The 23,929-nt window shown below is 40.9% G+C and overlaps 1 protein-coding gene across 6 annotated transcripts in view; it reads right to left on the bottom strand.

Annotated features, from left to right (window-relative positions):
* Ppn (Papilin) overlaps positions 1-23,929 on the bottom strand; it is an 82,733-nt gene that overhangs the window by 4,447 nt on the left and 54,357 nt on the right. For 2 of the 6 annotated variants that reach the window (XM_053757504.2, XM_053757500.2), the window contains exons 5-49: positions 23,641-23,791; positions 23,149-23,272; positions 22,768-22,848; positions 22,287-22,471; positions 21,897-22,029; positions 21,526-21,748; positions 21,125-21,257; positions 20,513-20,692; positions 20,012-20,188; positions 19,375-19,560; positions 18,905-19,040; positions 18,422-18,570; positions 18,268-18,307; positions 18,030-18,077; positions 17,099-17,950; positions 16,852-16,998; positions 16,669-16,728; positions 16,338-16,478; positions 15,768-15,978; positions 15,582-15,649; positions 15,298-15,495; positions 14,561-14,734; positions 14,115-14,232; positions 13,711-13,997; positions 13,408-13,584; positions 12,928-13,104; positions 12,596-12,775; positions 12,080-12,250; positions 11,526-11,610; positions 11,008-11,165; positions 10,465-10,635; positions 10,051-10,174; positions 9,437-9,530; positions 9,074-9,275; positions 8,596-8,766; positions 8,113-8,239; positions 7,644-7,731; positions 7,086-7,275; positions 6,631-6,804; positions 5,969-6,157; positions 5,129-5,351; positions 4,725-4,846; positions 4,183-4,371; positions 3,508-3,644; positions 2,182-2,329 (exon numbers count right to left, since the gene is read on the bottom strand). In XM_053757504.2, coding sequence (XP_053613479.1) covers positions 2,182-2,329; positions 3,508-3,644; positions 4,183-4,371; positions 4,725-4,846; positions 5,129-5,351; positions 5,969-6,157; positions 6,631-6,804; positions 7,086-7,275; positions 7,644-7,731; positions 8,113-8,239; positions 8,596-8,766; positions 9,074-9,275; positions 9,437-9,530; positions 10,051-10,174; positions 10,465-10,635; positions 11,008-11,165; positions 11,526-11,610; positions 12,080-12,250; positions 12,596-12,775; positions 12,928-13,104; positions 13,408-13,584; positions 13,711-13,997; positions 14,115-14,232; positions 14,561-14,734; positions 15,298-15,495; positions 15,582-15,649; positions 15,768-15,978; positions 16,338-16,478; positions 16,669-16,728; positions 16,852-16,998; positions 17,099-17,950; positions 18,030-18,077; positions 18,268-18,307; positions 18,422-18,570; positions 18,905-19,040; positions 19,375-19,560; positions 20,012-20,188; positions 20,513-20,692; positions 21,125-21,257; positions 21,526-21,748; positions 21,897-22,029; positions 22,287-22,471; positions 22,768-22,848; positions 23,149-23,272; positions 23,641-23,791 — 7,499 coding nt within the window. The remainder of the gene's footprint in view (positions 1-2,181; positions 2,330-3,507; positions 3,645-4,182; positions 4,372-4,724; positions 4,847-5,128; positions 5,352-5,968; positions 6,158-6,630; positions 6,805-7,085; positions 7,276-7,643; positions 7,732-8,112; positions 8,240-8,595; positions 8,767-9,073; positions 9,276-9,436; positions 9,531-10,050; positions 10,175-10,464; positions 10,636-11,007; positions 11,166-11,525; positions 11,611-12,079; positions 12,251-12,595; positions 12,776-12,927; positions 13,105-13,407; positions 13,585-13,710; positions 13,998-14,114; positions 14,233-14,560; positions 14,735-15,297; positions 15,496-15,581; positions 15,650-15,767; positions 15,979-16,337; positions 16,479-16,668; positions 16,729-16,851; positions 16,999-17,098; positions 17,951-18,029; positions 18,078-18,267; positions 18,308-18,421; positions 18,571-18,904; positions 19,041-19,374; positions 19,561-20,011; positions 20,189-20,512; positions 20,693-21,124; positions 21,258-21,525; positions 21,749-21,896; positions 22,030-22,286; positions 22,472-22,767; positions 22,849-23,148; positions 23,273-23,640; positions 23,792-23,929) is intronic. The other 4 variants (XM_053757501.2, XM_053757502.2, XM_053757503.2 and 1 more) reach the window with 4 other exon arrangements.

Genomic DNA, 23,929 nt, shown 5'->3' on the forward strand with positions numbered 1-23,929 from the left:
ACTGTTAAGGCAAGAGGCGAACCTTCAGTGGCACGTGTGACCACCACCAGCGCTAGTACCACCACCGAGAGACAAGGATACATTCTGATAGCACTTCCTTCCTTCCCACTCTAGTTAATTAGTATCGTATTCGTATGAATTTAGCCGCGGCACTGAGCGACGGGCGCTCCGCCTGGATCGAGTTTAAACTATGCTAATGGTCATTAGATAAAGGATTGTTGACTGCAAAAGATTGCACGGTACGGGCTGCAAAACAGATCTGAGTGTAATGAGTTTTTATTTTTTTATCAGCTTATATTGATTTATGTTTTTTTGTGAACAAGATAGGTACATTTGTTACCTCAAGTAAGGGTCAGAAAATTGCAATAACGTTTTTTTCTACGGGAAATACTCTCTGTACTGTGTGCCCTTACACAGTACACAGTCCAGAGAGGAAGGTATGTTGTTTAAGGCGTTGTTACCTTTCACACTTAAGTTGTGTGTTACATAAATTGTGAGGTGTTGTTAATTTATTGATCTCAAGCGAATTTCATAGTACATAATTATCACAATTCTGATTAGTTTATTATTAACAATCCATAAGACTACAAAATCCGGAAACCCAGCCCTTGCCTAGTTTTCTTGATGAATGTTTCGGTTTTTTAATGTGGGGAAAAAACTAAGCAACAAAAAGGGAATTTAATTAATTTAGACTTTATTGTAGTGTAGGTAGCTATTATCTAGCCGGGGTGAGGGGTCAGTGTCGGTTTGTTTGCGTGGCATTAGACACTGACATACGGACAAACATCGCGACACTAGATAAACTCCGCGGGTCGCATGCACTGATTGCTATAATATTTTAGTGTACAGTTTATTTTAGTGTTTAGTTCGGTGCAATTTTTGATTTATTTAGCTAAAAATATTAGAACCGGTCATGGCGACTGTAACTCCGTGCGAAACGTTAGCTACACAACTATGTATACACATATTAGTGCTAATGCTAAGTCCTTCTATTATCTAAAATCTGCACAGATACCAACGTTGGTGTTTCATAAGTACATTTTAAAGAGCACCGACCTAATGGTCCTATTTAAAACAGTATTTATTTAGAGGGCAAGAATGATCAACCTAACTTCCATGTTGAGACAAACAGTACGTGTATCAACATTGTTTACAAATAAATAGTTATAAATACATGCGTTCACTTCATGAAATATATTAATTTATATTTAGTACACATGTTGGTATAATAGTGGAAAATATGGCTCGGAAATTGTATCTAAACTATATATTTTTAAACATATTAGATCTCTCGTGTCTCGGTGCTGATAGTAGGGATTCTAAAGAAAAATTTTATTAGTCACATTCTGTCATTAATAGAAAAAACTGTGCGAGATAAAGTCGAAGGAAGTTACCTAGAAGAAGAATTTAGTATCTAACTACGGTTAAAAGTCAATCAATGTATATTTTAGCAATCACCAATTTACATTGCAATCATTTCCAATATAATCAAGAACCAACTTTTACACGCTTTAGATTTTTTTTTATCGATCTATTAAATACGTGGAGATTGCGAAATATATCTAATATTTCGTATTATTGAATAAAAAATAGTTTTTTGATAATATTTATGGAAAAATCGGTTAACTAGAAATGACTGCAATACAATCTAATCGGGCAATAACTTATTAACTACGATCCCCATCTGAAGTTTCGCGGCATTCTGTGCAATGTATCTATGACAGATCGACCACGTTGTTATTCTTATTCAGACACTCAGAATATAGAATAAATAGTCTAATGTAAGTGTTATCAAGTCGTGCGTGTTTCATTCCATTTATGGCCACGATCCTCAGCCATGAGGTAGCACGACTATTAGTTCTTTCGTGGGGAGTCTTTGACGTAGCAACTTCAGGGTAAAGGACATTACTTATCTAATACCGCACCGCTCAACCCGGCAAGATGACGTTCATACGTTCATTAACTTGAACTTTAAATCATCCTCTGTCGACATAGACACTTTACATTGACAATATAGTTGTCAATACATAAAGTACGTCTACAGTGAACGCGAGTTTTTACCCTGTTTTTTCCCAAACAGCCGGGCGCAAACCAAGCGACATTGGGCGTAAACCCATTTATGTCGGCGCGGCAAACGTGTGTGCTAGGACCTATAAGGTTATCGTCGTATGACGCAGTTACCGTTGATCTGCAGGCGGATCTCCTGGTGCTGTTGTCCGTGGATGTTTTGCGCGACACAGATGTACACGCCCGAGTCGTTGCGGTAGAGGGACACGATCTCCAGCGCGCCGTCCGAGAGCAGCCGGTACCGGCCCACGGTGCCGTCGATCTGGATTCGACCGTCAAACATTATAATAAAGTCAATAGGTATAGTCTATCTATATTCAGACATCAGACCTTGGCTATTAAATAATATTTATTGAAGCTACAAACTAGTCGTGTTTTTACACATTATAATGGAGTTTAAGATTAGTGGGAAATTCGTTGGACCACGAGTCAAAATATTATACCTATATAGTGAAGTAGTAAACCATATGTAATACCCAATTAAGTGCTAAACTAGTGTAACAAATGTATGAGAATGTTTAGTGTTTACAAAATTATCAATATTTTTTGAGTCTTATCATTAGAATATTGTTAGTTAGAGATATAATTAAACAATAATATTTCTTTATAGAGTCTGCGATCGTTGACCTCTATCGTAAAATGAATCACTGAGTGGTATCATTTTAACATAAAGATTTTATTTGTCGCGAAAATTAGAACAAAGAATATACTTAGGTACCTATAAGCAGATAACTAACCTAATGTTGTGTGTAGATATAGCGTTGAGTACGTGTAATTTGGTGATAAACCGGCCTGATTAAACTTAGTTTAAATTACAAGGTTATCACTTAGGTACAGGCAATGATATCAAGTTACACCACATGGATCTATTGGAATCCATGGAATTGATACTCATTGCGAAATAACATTGTATCTCGTTGGCATAATACGACAAATTTGTGGAACTTGATAATGTTGACTGTATTTTAGTGTATTTTAGCGGTAGGTACCTAGGTACGGAACGTATAGTTACAAATATCAATCACCTGAGAATAGTATACATTTCGAGAAAATTTTCTAGGTAAGTAGTTTTTTGAAGTAAGACAATTTTTGCTATTTTTTGTCATCGATTTCTTTTGATATTAGCTTAATTTCATCAACCATATCTGCTCTTAAAATTTGTGCAGTGTAAAAAAGGTGTAATGAGGGAAGCAAGTATATGTAGGTATCAGACAATTAATTTTAGTTTAGTTCAGTTTACATCCATCAGCAAATCGCTACGTCGACATGTTTACAGAAGTGTACCTATCTGCCACAAGCTTGGTCAAACTGTACCTACACATCAATACATCAATAGAATCGGGAATGCTTCGTGAAAATGTCCTTATTCTTCATCGAGTAGACCTATAATTGCGTATTATTAGATTGTTTTGGAATAAATGTTAACATGTGTAGAGTTACCGTGATCTCTCCGCGGCGCCAGGTGATGGTGGGCGGCGGGTTGCCGTGGAACAGACAGCGCAGTGTGGCCACGCCGCCCTCCTCCGCCGTCACCGACGGCTCTGTCGCCAGGTTGGCCTGCGGCGCCTGAGGCAGCTCTGTGCGCGAGATTTATCATTGTACTTACTTCTTCTTTTCGAATGTGTTAATGCTGACACTACTTACGAAAGTCATGTCTTGATGTCTAAAGGCATCAAAACATGACTTTCGTTGTACTCATCGAATAGAAAATATTTGTCAAATGGTGTATCGTATGTGAACGTTTGGTGTGTGAGAAGACACAGAACCAAATAGGTGAAATGGTATAATATCGATTTGCAAACTGTAAGAAACTATGTCATTCTTTTCTTTCTTTTAATGGCACATCTACTTATTTGCCTTGATAGCCAAAGACAAGCCGGATTAATGTTTTTTGTATATGAATATGAGTTTGTTTCTTCTTATAAGTAGTCGTATTTCACATGATGAAAGGTCGTGGCTGTTATGTGCACATACACCTGGCCAATTTAAATGAATTGGTTTGCCTATGTTCTGAACCATGTCTTGTTTTACATTGATCCGTAAAGAAGTTGGTGTACATGGAAGATTGGCCTGAAGTTCCACTTCGTTTTCTGATCCTGTCCGATAAAGACATACCTGGTGTGTAAGTGGTGGTGCGCGGCAAGGGGCTGGTGCTGGAGTCGGGCTGCAGACAGAGGTGGCTGCAGCCACTGACGCAGCACTTGCCGGCGCCGCGGCAGTCCGCGTCGTCGTTACACTCGCGCCGGCACTGGCTCTCCGTGGTCCACAGGATGGCCTCCGCCGGGCACAGACCCGGCTTGTCCACTATTACAACATTATAAATAAGGAATCTCGGAGAAAAAGAATAATTGCAGGCGTCCATAGGCTGCGGTAACCACTTCCCATCAGGTGGGCCGCTTGCATATTTGCCTATTCAGTAGTTCATTCCTTTTCAACGCCTCTTGATGTTTTTTTCTGAATTTGCTTTCCACTTTTCTTTCCGGCAAATATTCGGTATCCATACGCCTGTTGTGACGTATGTAGAAATAGTAGTGACTAGTTTATTTTTGGTAGATAACTCACTAGAATTCATATAGACGAGGACAAATTTTGTAAATCTACATATATTTTTTAAACCGCTGAAATCTTCAAAACCCTGCACGTAAAGGAATACTTGCCAATCTTGCAGTCAGCGGAGTAGCGCAGCTCCTGCGAGATGGGGTCGCGGTAGGCCGCCGCCACGCAGCGCTCGCCCACGGGGCACTCCTTGTCTTGGCACGGGTGGCTGATGCATTTACATCTGAGGGATTGTGAGGATTTGTATCGAGTATGTGTGTATTATTATTTCACATCATTTACCATAATTTATAGAACTTTGACTTTACTGATATCACTATGCTCATATTGTTCATGCCGATGTCGACGCGAATGAACGTACATTGTATCCAGTATGTATGCGTGATTTCATTTACCGCAATGAAAAACCAGCAGTGTACGACGAAACCTGTGTGGCGAGCTATTTGTCGATAGTGTGCTCAAAATCGTTTTATACCACTAGACTAGTCTACCAGTGGTACATTACCTGGTGCACCCGTCGTCGCCCACAGTCTTCTCGACCCGGTACATGCACTTGAGTTTCTCACAGTCCTGTTCGAGCTGCGCGCAGTTGACCTCCACCTGGACACACGAGCACCGCTCGCAGCCGTCCGCCGTGTGAGACTTCTGGACTCCAAACTCGCACTGCAGCCGTCCGCACTCTTCCGTGAACGCGGAGCAGTCTGGTGTCACTTCGTTCTCGCTTGAATCTGAAAGTACAGTGTCATTAATCATGGTCTTTCTGCATAGCTTTTGAAATAGCAGTAGTCAAAGTTGCTCGAAAAATTGGAATAGCATTGAAATCTTCAGGAACATTACACCTAGTTTAGTCAAAACTTGGGTTCGACAAGCTAAATTCATAAGTATAGGATCAGATATTTACCTAAATAGTCATAGACTTTTTACATAAACATATTTAAGAAACGAGGACAACATCTGAAAAATGTGCAAAAGTGCGAGAGAAACAAATAATGCGGTAGTGCAAGCAGTGCAAGACAGAAGCAGATAAAGAAAGCAAAAAAGAAGTCCGACGACTGCGCGTGCCTGGTCTACACGCACCATTTAAATATTAGACAGAGGAAAAGGAAAGCAACAGAAAAATGAAGAATATTAAACAAATGTAGTTACGTATTTGTGAAGTGAAGTAATTTGAAAATTAGTATTGCCAGCAGTAAGCGGAATGCAGCTTCTCTCAACACTAAACAAGTTTCCGCTATAAACAACGAAAAGATGACATGACTGCAATACACCAACATGGAGCACCGAACCGACACATTGAAAAGCCGAGCGCTGTAGAGCAGGCGCGCGCTCGTCGTCCGAACCGTACCGAAGATATACTCTCTCTTGCAGAGCTGAGTGCAGTGCTCCATAGAGTAGAAGTTGTTGCTGGAGCCCGCGCAGCCGGTGTAGATGAAGGGCAGGCACTCTGCGTCCTGCGGGCTGTAGTACCAGCGCCGGGAGGACAGCTCCCTACAGTCCGCGGCGCCCGAGTCCACCTCCTCCAGACACGCGGGGTCTGCTCCCGTCCACACCCCAAACCGTTACGATATGTCTCCGAACACGGATGCAGTGAAAGCCGCTGATAGCAGCAAAGTATAGAGAGTATCTGTATCTAAGTTGCCAGCGGTTTGCAGACGTTTTCGGAGACATATAATCAGTCATGTAAGACAGTTAAAATATTTCATGTTAAGCTATTCTACGTATGAATGTAATATACATGAATTGTCATCAGATCCCAAAACCGAAAGCAGAGAATAAAGTTTGCAGACCATCACCTCATTATAACTAGTAAATACCAGTTATAATGAGGTGATGACATCATCTAAATAGATGATGTCATGAATTTAGTAAGTAGATACAAAATAAATAGGTACTCAATTTAAATTAAATAAACAAAAATAAAAATATGATGATATTTTAGGGAAGAAATGTTAAAAATAGATGTTGAAGGAATAGAAAATATATGTGATACATGTGAGTAGTACATACCCGGTCCGACTGGCCCGCAGACCCTCTGGCACTCGTCCACGGAGGAGAACCGGTTGGGTCCTCCGCCGCAGCCGCCGTACGCGAACTGCTCGCAGCGGCCCGAGGTTAGGTCGAAGTAGACCTTGGGGAACGCCGCCTTGCACGGACCCACGTCCAGCGGGTAGCGGCACACGTCTGTAGAAATGAATGTATTTCACTCAAATAGTTACATGAAGAACAGACGATAAAAGGATGAAATAAGACAACTCTTTTATGCAAATAAGAAGAAGATCTTATCAACTGATTGCATTTGCCTTTGGTATTTTAACCTAACAAGTAACACAAATAAGCGTAATGTAAGAGGAGACTCTTACAATTCTTTTTAATCAGGCTTAACTTCCAAACCACAAGAAGTATATTCTTTACAGGTAATTATTGATAAACAGTGATCAGATCAACGCAAGTGGTCTACTCACCACTGCCGAGCCCCTTGAACACCCCGCAATTCCTTTCGCACTCCTCCTCAGATTGGTAGGTGCCCTGGTAACGGCAACCACCGACCTCGCTGGCCACGCAGCTTCTGCTGGACTCGTCATAGTAGAACACTGTGATATTGGCGCCGCAGGGCTCCAGAGACGGTGGCACGCGGCAATTCTCATCCGCAGGCTGTGTGGAGAACATTAAAATATGTACGAGATGTAATGAAATTTGTACGAGTATATGACGTAATTAATTTTTAGGTATGGTTATTTCTCAGAATTGTGGCGTGTGTTTCCATCCTAGAATAGGTCAATTCCATTTCCTTCCGTGGATGTCATATAAGACGACTAAGGTACACAAAGCCTTGGCAAATTATAGGCATTCCCGAAGAGGGTTAACGTTAAGCAGGCAGCCGATCATAAAATCAGATATCAATCTTCAAAATTTATATGTTCGCTATTTACGCCCTCGGGCTTTGGGCGCTACAATCTTGTTGCGCCCGGTAACACGCGAAGATCAGAGAGTTGATTTCTTAGACTTGGTGTGGGTATAACCTGTGGCGGCGGTGTGGCGACGGGAGCGGCAGGCGAGGTCGCCCGCTGTCGTTGGCAGCGACCTTCACAGTCCTCGCGGGTGTTGAATCTGAACAACACACAGTAGTTATTTTTACTATAACTTGTCATCGGCTTTATAGTTATTTATCTAAGTGTTTATCAATTTGAAAAAAAATATTGCAGGTTTTCCGAATAGATAAAATAAAAAATAAAATAATTCTAGGAATGAAAGGGTTTTTTTTAAGTTATAAAAGCGAGAAACCTTAGACAAAGAATGTTTCTTATTTAGCGTATATCCATTAATCCTAATGAGAAACCTGTGAGAAATATAAGTCACTTTCTACGATGCGTTTAATGTGCTATACACATCCAACCATTACCATAAATGAGTCCGTTCATGGCTAAATACTTGCATGGATATCCGTTCTGTCTTAGTTTGATTCTGAAAATGGTAAAAAAATTATCATACTTGTTCTCGTTGCCGTTGCAGCCGCTGTAGACGAACTGTTCGCAGGCGTCGCGCGACCGGTCGTAGTACCACATGGGATAGCTGTACACGCAGTTGCCTGGCTCCTGTGGCTGCGAGCACGGGTCTTCTGCAAGGGAGACATGTGGTTATTATGGATGTAATTATTTTCTTGTCTTCTAACACACATCCAAGTAGCTGAAAATATAGAAACGAACCAAAGGGTCTTCTTTTCTATACAAATAATATGGAGTGTATTACAAAGTCTGGACATTTGGTGCTGCTGAATGACAGCAATGTGCATTCGTGAAGTCAAAAGTAAAAATATATTTCTTATTCTCCATATGACCGGATCTTCTGAGCGGTTGCCTGGTTTCTTTCTTCAACCGTTAAGCGTCGGAGCTCAAGTATAAAATCTTACAGACTTTAGTCATCGTACACAGAACAAGGCGGTTGCATTGGCAGCAAGTTAGCAAGCAGACTAACCTGGTTGTGGCACGCAGGTTTGTTCGCACTCGTCGAGGGAGGAGAAGCGGTTGGGGCCGCCGTGGCAGCCGCCGAAGGTGAACTCCAGACACGCGCCCGCCGCCGGCTCGAAGTAGAACTTGCGGATCGACTCGCGGCACGGACCCACGTCCACCGGGTACGCGCATACATCTGTACGAATAATAGTTTAAGGTATAGCATAATGTGGTGTCTTTCCCCAAAATCATGGCTCCCTTACTGTCGTGTCCTGCATGAAACCAGCATATTGAAAGCAGTTCTTTCAATATGCCACAGATAATGCTGTATCAGAGGCATCGTCATATCATATGATCATCATTGTCAGGCTATATCAAACCACTATTATGTAAGTAACTAACACTATACATTAATTAGTTAAATAATAATAATATTAGTTATTGCAAATGATTTTTTAAATTAAGTCCTATAACACACATGTTTATAGTATTACAATCCTCACCAATATTCCTGAAAGGTCCGCAAGCCCTCATGCAGGCCTCCTCGGAGGGGAAGGCTCCGGTGCGGCGGCAGGCGGCGCCGGAGCCCTGGTTCTCGTAGGCCACGCATGCGCGCTGCTCGGGATCCAAGTACCACACCACGCCCGGCTCCACGCATTCCTCAGCCGTTGGGGATACTTGGCACTCTGGGGGGATTTCCTCTGCCTGCCGAAAGAACAATCCTTGGAATGTTTTTTTATATGCCAAGCAGCTTGCAATCTACCTGATGGTAAGTGGTGCACACAGATTATGCTGTTGCTGTTTGGCGGCATCCGTTTAACACTGTCAGGTCTGTTTATGCCTTTTAGCTAGTTCGTGCTCCTCACCTGTGGTGGAGCTGGAGTAGTAGTGGTAGTAGTGGCGGTAGCTGCGGCTGGTCCAGTGCGACAGCGCCTCTCGCAGTCCTCCAGTGAATCAAACCTGAATCATAAACATTTTGATCAAAATTTTAAGTAAATAGACACAATGATAAGTAAATGACTAAGCTTCTCAACTGTCTGTAAATAAATAAATAAAGATAGAAAGAAATAATTTATTATGAGAGAGGTCTCATCTGAAAATCAGTGTATCGCCCCTCTGGGTGATATGTGTACTGAGATGGGCCTATTTGTATTGCTGTAACACAGTACACTTGCTTTACAATTGTGCTATGTGAATACTTTATTTTGTGTTTTTAGTCTGGTTGTGTATTGTGTTATTGTATTACAAATAAATATTTTATCTTTCTATCTATCTATGAGAAAATTGGCCGATTTTGGGAACAGTTGCCAAAAACCCAGCTGGCAAGAAGTGACGAAGAAAAGAGTGAGAAATCTTAATCACGTTACTCTTCAGGTGAGCTGAGCCATTGAAGTAAGTCAAAATTCTTTAAAATTATCAAATCTACGACAGGCCTGTCATCAATTGTCTTGTTTATAGCTAAGTAAAATAATAATAGTACCTATTTCCGTTGCCCTCACAGCCGCCATACGTGAACTGGCTGCAGGAGTCTGACCTCGGATCGTAGAACCACTTCATCTCGGAGCCCCCGCACGGCCCGGACAGCATCGGCAGTTGACAGATATCTGTAATTAAATGCATGGAATAAATATCTTATGTGTTCTGAATAAGTTCGCCTGCTTATTTATAGAATACATAATTATATATTTTCACGCCATGCATCATTTGAATTCAGGTGATAATAAAAGAAGAAACTAAATTTAATTAAAATTTAAATTACCTACTATGCAGTGGGTTTGAATGATCTGATGGTGAAAGAAGATGAAAGAACTGCGTGTGATTTTTGATTTCGTAGAGTAAGGTTTGATTCAGGCATGAGGCAGTTCTACTAATATCCCTGTGTTAAATGGCGTACCTTGAGGGTTATTGCAGTAGTAGTGGCAGTATTCAATGTCAGGGAAGTTGTTCCTGTTGCCACCACAGCCGCCATATTGGAATGTGGTGCACTGTCCTCGAGTGGAGTCGTAGCCCCAGCGCGTCTCGAACTTGTCACATGGACCTGGGTCCAGCTCCATAAAGCAGTATTCTAGATAGAAGGATTTAACTATATATTGACATTTCGATGTTTACCACAGGCAGGACAGGCCTAGTATAGACAGCCATAACTACTGGTCGCCACGACCCTCAGCCATGAAGTCATTATCGTGTTTCAATAGTAGTATTCTTATTGCGTGTTTAAAAGAGTGACTGTTGTAAAACAATTTTGACTTGACGTGTTATAAGTTTGTGTCATCAGGTTTGAAGAAATTTGTCGCTTCTTCACCTGCGCTTTGGAATTTGGCAGACTTAGTTTATATAATTTGACGTCAATAAGTAATGTTTATCATCCTGAGCTAAACAAAGAATTTTGAATTTGAGTTTAAAGAGAAATCGAGATAAAGGTGTCAGCTGTTCAAACCTTGTCCAGAGGGGGTGTACACCTGGTGCTGCGAGGGTTGGACAGTGGTGGTGGTGGTGGTGGTGGTCTGCGGCTCATTACACCGAGCCTCACACTGCTCCTGCGTCGGGAAGTTGTTCTCGTTACCGCCGCAGCCACCGTAGTAGAATTGGAGACATCTGTCGGAACAAATTGATCAGAATATATGACGAATAGGGATGCCGACGACTGTGCGAAGTGGAGACGAAAAAATAGGAAAGTGGACCCTGGGCTCTGATGCTCAATGGCTGTGGAAGTAACCAGGAAAACTCTCAGATGAGAGAGAGATAGGTTATGCATGTTAAGACACAGTGTGTACGACATATGAAACCTATCAACGCGTTTGTCTGGTAGACTTCTCTATGTCATATCAACAGATGCATGAAGAATATACATATGTATTATATGTATTGCGCATACATCAATGGAGACGTCTTAAGAGTTATGAATTAGAAACTATATAAAAACAGATCTATATGTGGCTATAGAAGTAGTCGTACCTCTTTTGAGCAGTATCGTAGTACCAATTCTGTCTGTAGTCAGCACAGTCACCAACCTCAGCGGGCAGTTCGCAAACGTCTTTAACTGAAAGAATTATAATATAAAATAAGCCTCTGTAGTTAATGACTCTGTAGTTGATCAACTAAATTAATATTATTATTAAAGAAGAAGATGCAAGCAATATGTTCATAACCAAATGCAATAGAAGAGCATGCACTAAAAATCTAAAGAAAAAGAATAAGTAGGTATATCACCACAAACCAATCATCCATATGATACATATTATGTAATACACTCTATAGAAATTGTCAGAATATGTCAGTTGAAGAGAGAACTGGTGAGGTGATGTTGATGTAAACATGTGAATCCACACAGGACAGCTCACAGTTTTCATAAAAACCTGTCCTGAAATCTCGTAAGTTTACCATAAGCTGGACGACAGATTTCTGAGTTGTTGCCGCTGCATAGCCCATAAGAAATCCACGTAGTAGTTGACAGTCTCATTGAAGGACCATTCTATTTGGTGAGAAGTATTGTAATGAGGGATTCTCACCATATACTGGAGGACAGGTTTCCGAGCAGTGAGCCTCGTAGGTGAACCTATTGTCATTGCCGCCGCAGCCCGAGTAGTAGAAAGGAACGCAGCGGTTGACGGTCTCATTGAAGGACCAAGCTGGTATCTTCTCAGAACAGGAGCCGGCCTCTTGCGGCTCCTGGCATGCGGCTGTTAGTGTAACCCAAGAGTTAGTTTCTTTCATTGACTATTTTTTTCTCCAATCCGACAGTCAATGAAAAAAGAAATATTATATATTATTTCAGGAAAGATAGAATAGTTCAATTAATTTATAGAAGATAATAAAAGTGAAACCAAACCAAAGATTAGAACATGCATAAAAATACAATACTTTTATTGAATTAGTGGAAAATATCACATCAAATATACCATGTTATTTAAAACATCAATCACCAAGGCAGTAACATAGTGCATGGTTATTAAATCTAACTATTATTTGCAATAACCCCATAATTATTAAAATTTTACTACGTTACCCAGGTGCCCTTGACTTACTCTTAGGCCTTCCGGGCGGGTCGCAGCGCTCCTTGCAAGCGGCCTCGGTGCTGAACCGGTTGGAGTTCCCCTCGCAGCCGCCCCACGTGAACTGTTCGCAGCGCTTGGATTCCGGACTGAAGCCCCAGCGCGGGAAGTTGCCCGCGCACGATCCGGGAGCCAGCGGCAGGTTACACTGGTCTGGGGAAACACATCATTTGTTAGAAGAGGTGCTTTTATTCAGTGAGTTCTTGCCCATTTTGCACAGCATTGAAACATTATGTGGAAATGTGTTTGTTTAGGATTTTCTGTTCTGTTTTTTTGAAACATAATTGAAAGTGCTGTCTACTGACCAGCGCTCCTCTCGGGCTCGCACTGCTTCTTGCACAGCTCCTCGCTGTCGAAGTTGTTGGCATTGCCGAGGCAGCCTCCGAAGATGAACTGTCCGCATCGCTCCAGCCGCGAGTCATAGTACCAGCGCAGGTGGTAGCCGAGGCACGCGCCCTTCACTTGTGGCAGCTTGCAGGCATCTGACGATTTGATTTCAGAAAATTATATCAGCACACCTTTGACTCAACGATCACATGGATATAGGTACTAGATTCTAATAATAAAACATGGAATATAGTTCCAGATTATAAACATTTAATTGACCTAAACGAAATATTTCTCTACCAGCTGGAATGAAACCTGATAATGAAGATTTCATTTCATGCTTTTCAGTAAGCTTTAATTCTAGTCAGCGTAGGTGAAAAATACTATCAGCATCGGCCGCTTAAATGACGCTATGTCACGTGGAAGGTTCCACTTATCATCAACCAGGTTAAACTGACCTTTGGGTGCGGGTTGTACACACACGTCTTCGCACTCCTCCTTGCTGGCGAATCTGTTGCCGTTACCCTCACAGCCTCCGTACCAGAAGCGGGAGCAGCCGCCGTACTCCATGTCGTAGAACCAGTACACTGAGTAGTTGCGGCAGGATCCCCGATCTGACGCCAGGCTGCATGCAGCTGATCAAAATATTTGTATTGAAAGATGTTATTTGCCTTTTTATTATTGTAAAAATACGAATACATTTGTTTGGGTTATATTTCGTATCTTATATTAAAAAACATTGAAACTAAGAACTGCATTACCTTGCTTGTTCTCAGGCACATCAGTGCACCCTCGGAACTTGGTGCCACTGGCCTCAGTCTGTCCATCGGGGCAGCATCCGTACTTGCTGGACGAGCAGTCGCAGCCCTGCTGTCCAGGCCCGGTGGCCGGAGTCTTATCGTCTCCACAGCAGCCGAACTCGGATTCTCTGCAGTGGCAGCCCTGCTTGTTGGGACCCCTAGCCGTGCGCTCGCCGTCGTCGCAGCAGCCGAATTGGTAAGTGTGGCAGCCACAGCCTTCGTACGAGGGTCCTGAAGCTGGTGTGTGGCTAGAGGATAAACATCTCGTGCTTACACAAAGCTCATGATCACATTTTGATAATTATTTTTGTAAAATTTGTCTGTTAGATTATTAAGTAATTAGGCATTTATAAAGATTCACTTACTTATCCGGACAGCAGCCGTGCTCTGTGTACTGACAGCCACAGCCTTCGTTGGATGGCCCTTTGGCAATCGTCGAGTTATCTGGACAACAACCGAAGCGACCGTTCTGGCAACTGCATCCTGACGGAGGAATATAACGCTATAACTACTAAATCCCATTATTAGGAACATGTTTAATTAAGAAAATATTGTTAGGTTGGGTCTTCGCGTCCTTTATTACATAATATTAATATTTTGTATTTATTTTTAGTAACGAAGAATTTCTTCTTAATTCAGGACTTACTTCAGTACATAATAGGATAGAATAAATAGTATTTATATCCTGCTAAAAGAATGGAATTATCATTCTGGATCTTAAACGTTTTCGTGGTAGCTTTTGCCTTTATCACACATGTCTGTCTGCAAGAGCCTTCTTAAAGAAATTTTGTACAAAATTGATAATATTCACCTTCATTGTTAGGTCCTCGTGCGGGCATGCGGTTGTCTGGACAGCAGCCGTGAGGGTACAGCAGACAGCATCCTTCATTGTCGGGCCCGTGGGCGGCTGTCTCATTATCAGGACAGCAGCCAAATGTGGTGGAACTGCAGGCTGGTAGACAACCTTCCAAAGCTGGGCCAACAGCTGAAATATAAGACCCATTTAAGGCCCCAATCATAAGCATCAAAATCGACAAAATTTCAAGTTACTTGTCACGTAATGTGAATGATACAGGACTTAACTATTAGTTAAGCAGATTTCCTGAAGAATTGAAAAGGAAGTGAAGTCTTTGTTAATAAGTTTAGCAACTAAATGCTGTTTCATATAGTAGTCCTATTAATATTATAAATGAAAAAGTTTGTGATTATGTGTATACGAGTATGTTTGTGTGTTACTCTTACAAAATATCTACTGGATGGATTGTTATGAAATTTGGTACACGGGTAGAATAAAACCTGGAATTAGAATAATAATAGTAAATCTGTAACAATATTGACAATTGGCGCTTTTTGCCTCTATTGGTAATGTTTGTGTAGCTTAGTTGTACCAGTAGCACCATCTGCGCTGAGCTTTGTGTAATATGCCCTATTCGGAAAATTTGCTCGGTTTTCACTATTTGCTATCATTAGTTAGTCTCTCTCGCTCTCTCTCTCAGGTTGTAGCTCTATTTATAAGAGCAGGAGACCCTAGTATGTTGGTATGCTAACCTGCAGTAACGTTGTCAGAGCAGCATCCAAATTCTGTGGAGTTGCACGGACATCCTTCCTTGTTGGGGCCAGTCGCGAGGGTGACGTTGTCGAAACAACAGCCGAACTTAGATTTCTTGCAAATCTTCGCTTTTTTCTCAGCCTCCTTCTTTCGTGCCTTCTCTTTCTTCTTCTCCTCTTCAGCCTTCTTTTTAGCTTCTGTACAATAAAAAATATACAATGTAATACAAAACCCTTTATTTCACGTACATAATGTAATGTAAAATTATCTTATTTATACTGACCTGTTTCAGGGCAGCCAGCCTTCTTGGGTCCTGTTGCACCAGTTTCTCCATCTTTGCAGCAGCCATATCTAAAACAACATTGCATTTTAGTTCTGTCATACACTTTTTTAAATAGAACGTATTCTTGATACATTTCAGAATATTCCTGTTACGGATTTCTTGTGGATGATATGATGATATACTAACTTGGACTTCTTGCAAGCGGGTGGCATGGGCGGGCAGCCCTCCTGGTCATTGCCCTCTGCCGCGGTCTTGTTGTCGGACAGACAGCATCCGTACAGGGTCTCATTGCAGGGCGGTAAGGGACAACCCTTGCCGTCCTCGCTTCCCGCAGCGGACACCCCGTCGGGGCAGCAGCCGTACTTGGTTTCCTTGCATGTCTCCGGGTGTAAGCAACCTGGAATGTTTTAATGTTTCATTTGTGACATTTTTAAAATTACCTGTAGTTCAAGAACTACAAAACTTTCTAAGGCTGGATGTAGTAGATCTTTGTCAAGTAAAAATACTGGATACTGTAGATAGATTAATTCTTTATTGCATTTATTACCACTTATAGAAGAAATTGTAAGAGATAATTGTACATAAATGAGCTAATAATAACTAATTAGCTATTCGAACATAAATACTTATTTCAAAAGCAATTTTTGCCGCCAATTTGAATATTTTAGTGTAAATTATACCTTAGATAATATTAGTTAGTTAGCTTTAAATAATATAATATAAATTATAATAATAGCTAGTAGTTAGGATACTTACCTTCTTCGAAGGGACCTCCGGCCGCTGTTTTGTTGTCGGGACAACAGCCGAACTTGGTGTGCTTGCATTTGGATTTCTTCGGCCTCCTCTTGCAGACACGTGGTGAGGTGATACCTAATGTTGTACTCCAGTCCCAAGGAGCTGCAATAATGTGTACAGTTAGTAGCTTTATTTTTTTGAAATTGTTAATTATTTTTATTACTTGATCCATCGTATTTTTTTTCTACATTAGTGTGTCACATTTTATATGCACAATTTACTGTTTTAAAATTTCGTAGAGAATTGGAATTGATAATTATTCACTTGAAATTTTGCCAATAAAAATTCTTACATGATTCTTCGGATTCTGTTGTTGATTCTTCTGTGCTTAATTCTGTAGTTGATGAACTTTCTGTAAAATTAGTTATAAAACAGATTATTTGTGAGTGATTTAATATTAGTAATTCTGAATTGTGTTTATGTGATGTGATTATACTTAAGTAAGTAGTTAATGTGAAAGACAATAAAATTTTACCTTCAGTAGCAGCGCTCTCAGTAGATTCGGTAGAGTAGCCACTAGAGTCAGTTGATTCAGTGGTGCTGAACTCGGTGCTGCCCGTCAGGTCAGTCGGTTCGGATCCTGTCACCTCTGTCGAACCAGTTTCTTCACTCTCGCTTGAAGCTGCAAAAATAGCCATCGATGATGAAATCATATAAAGTGATATTATGGCCATTGTCTTAAAGTTGTATCATTTAATCTGTAATATTAAATATATACGAACCTTCAGATGATCCAGAAGTAGTACTTTCATCAGTCATGCCCGACTCCGTAGTAACATCAGAACCAGAAACCGTAGATTCCTCTGTTCCACTTTCAGACGTCAAATCTGTGGCAGCCGATTCTGTCGATAAATCACTAGACGTTTCCTCAGTAGATCCAGTGAATTCGTCAGTCGAGCTAGATTCCGTAGTTTCTTCATTAGTAGACTCAGTGTCGCCTGATGTAGTTCCTTCAGTAGATAAGTCTGACGATGCTGATTCAGACGTTGATGATTCGGAGACGCTGGATGCTGAAGTCGCTTCGGTTGATTCATCAGTTGTACTAGAATCACTCGAATTATCTGTAGAGCTAGAGTCACTTGTCTCATCAGTAGGACTTGAATCACTAGTTTCATCGGTTGGGCTTGATTCACTTGTCTCCTCTGTTGTACTTATGTCACTAGATGATTCAGTCACGTCAGTAGATGAACTTTCGTCCGTGATACTGGATTCACTTGAACTATCAGTGGCACCAGATTCACTTATTTCTTCTGAAACGCTTGATTCAGTGACTTCTGTTGCACCCGATTCACTTGACTCTTCTGATACACTTGAGCCAGTCACTTCTGTTTCTGTTGCGCCAGTTTCGCTCGTCTCTTCACTTGAACCAGTGACTTCTGTAGGACCGGATTCACTTGCACCTGTTTCACTCGTGGCATCTGTTTCAACAGTTGGACCAGATTCACTAGTAGGCCCTGATTCAGAGGTTTCGTCAGTAGCTCCAGATAATGTGCTCTCCGTGGCTTCTGATTCAATACTCTCAGTAGTTAAATCGGATGTGTCTGTTATGTCAATCTCTCCAGATCCAGTTACATCTGAATAAAATAAATTATAATGATCTTTAGTGACACTCCTAATTTGGTTTAGAATATTTTTAGATATAAACAACTGTACCTCCAGATCCAGATTCCGTTTCCATGAATGAAGCAAAACCAGATCCTTCTGCGAATAAATTGAATTCTTTAAATTATTTTTATTCTAAAGTTGATATTTTGTGTTCTAATGTACAATCAGGCGCAGATAAAACTTACCCCCATCTTACTTACTTACTAATATAGGGGTAAGGTATACATGACACCGACTGTACTAGTACTGTACAATTAAGTCGAAAGTAGGTACATGTAATTCTTACCGGAAGTAAACGGAGAGTCGCTAAACATCATATCATCGATCTGAAAAGTAAAAGACTAAATAAGTAAAGTTTTAGGTTAATTATTCTACCTACATATTTAATATTCAACTATTTTCTACACACAAACTTTAAATAAGCTAAATGTATCTTTTACCGTTGACAACGAATCTTCTTCCTCGGCTCCTTCCTCACTGAAGTCTTCCTCGCTTTCAGCCTCGTCTCCTTCTTCCACACAATCCTCATCTTCATCTTCATAGTCGTCCATAATTGGCGTAGACTTGGAGTCGACAGGTGTTACTTCATCTGTAAGACAATAATACTCTACCAAATATCCAATTAGGTAAAATTAAGTCATGTGCAAAGTGACGGGATGCCACTCTATTCACTTGAAATTATTTCCATAAAATTTATTTACGTACGCGTACGTAACTTTTCAAAGTTGAATCGGTGAAAGGACTTCACATTGAGGCCTTTTTTTTACTTCCAATATCTTAAAATTTAAGTTATTAATGAGAAATAGGACACTCACGTAGACGTGATTACTGATGGAAAAGTTGACTATAGTTTCAGTCTACTTTGGTAGATCATTTTCAAGACTCAGTATAGTATTTTTTTAATAATATTCAAGTAGTCCGACCTGCATTGCAAGCTCCGGTGTTGCACGCCATGGTGGAGTCGGGGATGGTGTCGTAGTCGCAAGTACTAGACTCCTTGTTGTCCTTCAAACACATCACTTTGCGCGTCGTTTCGCCGCCCCCACACTCCTTGTCACACTGTTAGAAGACAAATAGGTATTAAGTGCCAGATTTTGTAACTTATCTGTTTGATACCACTTACTTAGCCCATATAGTCGTTTCTTGAAATAGCAACCTTTTGCAGGGCCATCGTGGAAGATATGGCGAACTAACAAGTTTCTAGTTTTGAAGTTAGTATGGAACGTCGGATGCTTATGAACATGGCGGTGTCAGTCTAGGCGGTCTAGGTTAACCAATCCAGCACAGACTAAAAAAGGTTTTAGTTTGTGCTAGGAGAAGCCACCAGGGCCTTTTCCATATCAATGGCGACAACTGTATGTATTAGTAATCTGTGAAAATATGAAATAAGTACCGCAGCCCAAGGGCCTGTGAACCACTGCGCGGGGCACTTCTCCATGGGGATCTCACAGGGCTTGGTGTCGTTGTACTTGGGCAGGTGGGCGCACTGGCTGTCGTTGACCTTCAGCACCGAATCTTTCTCGAATAGGCCACAGAACACTTTGCGAGTCTGCACGCCTTTACCGCAATCCGTTGAGCACTGGGAAATAATGTCGCATTGAGATTGATTCCAATAATGAAAATGGCAAAAGGATGAAAATGACTACTGTTGCCAAGATTATAAGTTAATATAAGTTAATAATACTAAGTTATTATTACTGAAGAAGGCAACATAGTTTACTATTGATATTCAAAATAATTTATAGAATAGGCTATTCTTACCACCTTTTTGGGGTTGGAATGACTCTATACATTTTTTAATAATAAAGCTTTTGCTAGAATCCTGGACCGAAATTATGGTATACATAGTCATTGGAATACCCGAAGTTTCCTACTGACACAAAAGAGCAAAGATTTGCAAACGACTTGGGGCTTCCTACGTCGATCAATTGCTGAACTACCTAGTGTAACTCAACCCAGTAACCCAGTGGACCTACAAAATTACAATTTTATTAAGGGCACCTATTTAGTAAGTATGAATTAAAACTTACATTGCTCCACTGCGTGGCATACCACTGGACCTCGCACTCTGGTAGTTCCTCTTCGTTACAGTCCTCCTGTAGTACGGGGGCTTCATGGTTCGCGCAGAACGATGCATTTACCACTTCTCGGCTCTTCGTCGAACATTCTGCTGAACGCGTCCTCACTTTGGATAGGCAGCTGTCACACTGGAATGGAAATATATCATGAGCCTCATCATATGGCGCGATCAATTCAAGAAACATAGAAGAAGAGGAAAGACCCAGAGCGACCAAGACAAAGTTACTTACATGAAAACAAATTAGGAAATATAGTTAAACAACACGATGCCCATTTTTTAACAATGAAGAGAGAAAAATAGAATGAATTCCACTGACAAGAGCCTCACCCTTAATGAAGATATACTCGAGTTGACTTCAGAATTGAGCATTATATTACGACAAAACTACAGTTATATTATTGGTGTTAGAAATAGGCCGGGGAATTCTAATAAATCTTCGACAATCACTAACCCCAGACCACTCTGTGAGCACCCAGTCGACTCCATCACACGGGTGCTCCATACAACCCTGCTCCACCGGGGGCTTCTCGTCCACGCAGTCCGCTTCCCCCAGCAACTGCACGCGGCCGTCCGTGCGCTGGTGACACACCACCAGCCTCGTCTGCTTGCCGGGACCGCAGAGCTTGTCACACTGGAAATATAAATTTAATTGGAAACATTCTTTTGGCAAATTTCGTGTCATTTCTAGACCTTGTAGACATTTTGTAGCAGTATTTCCATAGTTTGCACTCTTTAGTTCACGTACTTAACCATATTTCACAATTATTAGATCAAACTCGAACCGGTGGTTTGATTTTGATGAAATTTAAATGATATGTAGGATCTGTCAATCGAATTTTTAAGGTAGTTTTTGAAATATTCACAATTTTGTAAAAACTCATCAAAAATGTATTGTGTTCGCGAGGACTAAGTTTGCAGCCGCAAACTTAGTCCTCAACTAGTATTAATTTTATTGTTATTGTGCAAATCAATTCTGTTTTTCCAAAGTATTTGTTGTATTCTTAAGGTGTCTATTATCTGTAAGCTGCTGGTTACTTGGTTTAAGTTAAACTTGGTTACTTACTGGTTTCCATGGTCCTGTGAACCAGGTGGGACAGCTGGCATTCCCGTTGCACTCCTGGAATAACTCCGGCTTGGGGCCCAGTAGGTCGAAGCACTCTTTGTCGCCAACTATTGACGGAAACCTGAAAGTTACTCTAAAACATGGCTTCTGGTTTATTTTATCACAGCTCAATATCAGCAACAGAAGCTCAGATCACTCAAAAGCATGCAAGATCTCGTAGATGGTCTAGTAATATCCTGAACAAAAACTGGGCTAACTATAATTTTATTTGCATCCATAAAACTAATATTAAAGAAAATATATGTTTACGATAAAACAACTTTCATGCAATAAACAATATTAGTAATCTGGTGGGATCTGAATCGGGCACTGCGAAGCGTTGCAACATCGACTTAACTCACCCATTAGTGATGATCTTCTGGCAGTGGACCTGCCTAGACCTGGAGCCGCCTTGGCCACATGGCTTGGAGCACGGACTCCACGGACCTTCAACCCACTGCGCGGGGCACGCGTCAGTGTTGCAGGTCTGGTTGGAAGGAGGTCTGATGGATTCCTCGCATAGGGCGTCATCGACAATTTCTAATTCTTCACGGGAGCGGCATGTTACGTTTCTCGTTTGGAAACCTGAGTGAAAATATGATCTTTGGAGACAATTTTATAAACAAAAAGAAGATCTATAACGTGTAGAAAATGGCATAAAACTTAGGACTACTTTACCAGCCAATTTGATTTTAATTCAACATTATTGATAATAATCCTCAAGGTACTGTACCTCCCCCACAGGAGGCGCTACACGGAGTGAAGTCTTCGTGCACCCAGTTGTACTGCTGGTCAGGTTTCGGTGCCAGTGCTGTTGGGATGCTGTATTCGTATTCGATTCCCACGTTTTGATCTTGGAGCAACAACTGCGGAAAACATAAGTATTCTAAGATCACAGACGTCTTAATAGAAATTCTATTACACGAAAAACTTTTGAATTGTGAATTCATATGCTCCTCAATTTCATCATCATCATTTGAAGGTCTGAATCTGACTTTGACCTAAGTGCAATTACATTTTATTATTCTTTATATCAACTAGCCCCGCCTCTTGTTTCATCGGCTGGCGATGTTATTGTATTCTTTACAAGCCTGAAAAAAATCTATCACTAAAATAACCTTACCACTAAGATAAGGGGTTCATCAATAGGTCCTTGGCTTCTAAGTCTGTCTGGAGCAGGCAAGCCCTGTTGATTCCTCTCATAGTACCAGGTGGCACCAGCGATGGGCATGCTCCGAGGGAAGTCGATGTGATAGTCCCCATTCAGGTAAAAGGTGCCGTTCTTGGATGACAGCTTTGATCTCAGAGCTGGAATTAACATATATAGATGGGTTTGGTACATAAAAAGAAGATTTTAGTCAAAGTCAAACAAACTACAAACTATTTACCTACTACCATCCTATCACACTACTTATACCTACTAGCATTTTGGTACAATATTGGATTTGAGATCGTTGATGAGATTGTTGATGAGAGTAAACATATTTTAAAATGTTTTTTAAATATTCTATTTCATTAAAATATTCATGTATTCAACTTTATTACATTTTGGTCTAATCTAGAAATTTTATCTAATCAGATAGGTGTGATGGTTGCTTACTCACCAAGATAATTACTAGAGTCGCCGGTTTCAGTGATGTAGATACTCGTTGCACCCTTCGGAATGATCATCATGTCATTATATCCTGTAAAGTTAACAAGTAACTTTTATCACAAAGAAAGCAGAACAGGATAAACTTTACTGAAGAGAGGTTGCACCTTCTCTCTGGTTTATTGAAGTTTTTTAAAGAAAAGATAATTACGTATTTGGCTTATATGACTGCTGCCTGGAATTAGTAGGTACTCCGTACAATAGTACTTACTAAATCCATGGACTGCTGTTACACAATTTTGGACTGTCTCAATGAAAGGTGTCAAGTCAGGTTTAACTTACGATTTAAGTATTTTTATCCCCAAAATTTTGCAAAACAATAATTGTGCCTTACCCTGCCTGAGGTCCTGTGAGTCGAGCAGTCCCCTGATCGTGTGGCAGTTCTCCCCGTTGCCGCGGCAGTTCAGACATTTGTCTTCTTTCGCCGTCGAGCCCAGCATTCTGTCGCAGCCAACTGGCTACGGGTTGAGCAGATAAAACAAGCAGTTACAGCACACGAAATGAAACTAAAGACGTCTTGCAAAGCAGGGCTGTGAGTCCTAAGATCTAAGATAACACCAAGAGACTGAGCAACTCTTTATTGCATCTCTAATTGAAAAAATATAGTTTGAATACATACGAGATAAGATATTTTTTGAAAAATAATAAGTGTAAACGGGAATTTTGAAAGTAACCTTTTTTTTGCGTAATATGTTGAAAATATTTAATAATACTATCTACCTATACACTATAAGGAAATTATTCACAAGTTTTCAAACTTTTTAAAATTGTGACTATAGTTTCATCGGTTATGAGGTCCATACACACAGATTATATAGGCATGTACCTGGCACTTGCCGTCCACGCAGACGTCGAATGACTCCTCGTTGCAGAGGGTGCCGTCCACCACCTTCTCCCGGTGGCGGTAGTAGAAGCGCTCGCCCTGCGGCATGCAGTTCAACTCGCAAGGGTTCGGACCGCGCGTGTACGGGATCCATCTGTACACAGTGTGTATTATTTTATAGATTGCATTAGCTATCTACTAATACTAAATTAGTTAGATTTCTTTGACCTACTATTTGACACTTTTAATCGAAGTAAAGTTTAAGCTAGGCATTTTGTGCAACAAGCTAATG

Source organism: Plodia interpunctella, chromosome 17 (genome assembly GCF_027563975.2).
Source record: "Plodia interpunctella isolate USDA-ARS_2022_Savannah chromosome 17, ilPloInte3.2, whole genome shotgun sequence".
NCBI lineage: Eukaryota > Metazoa > Arthropoda > Insecta > Lepidoptera > Pyralidae > Plodia > Plodia interpunctella.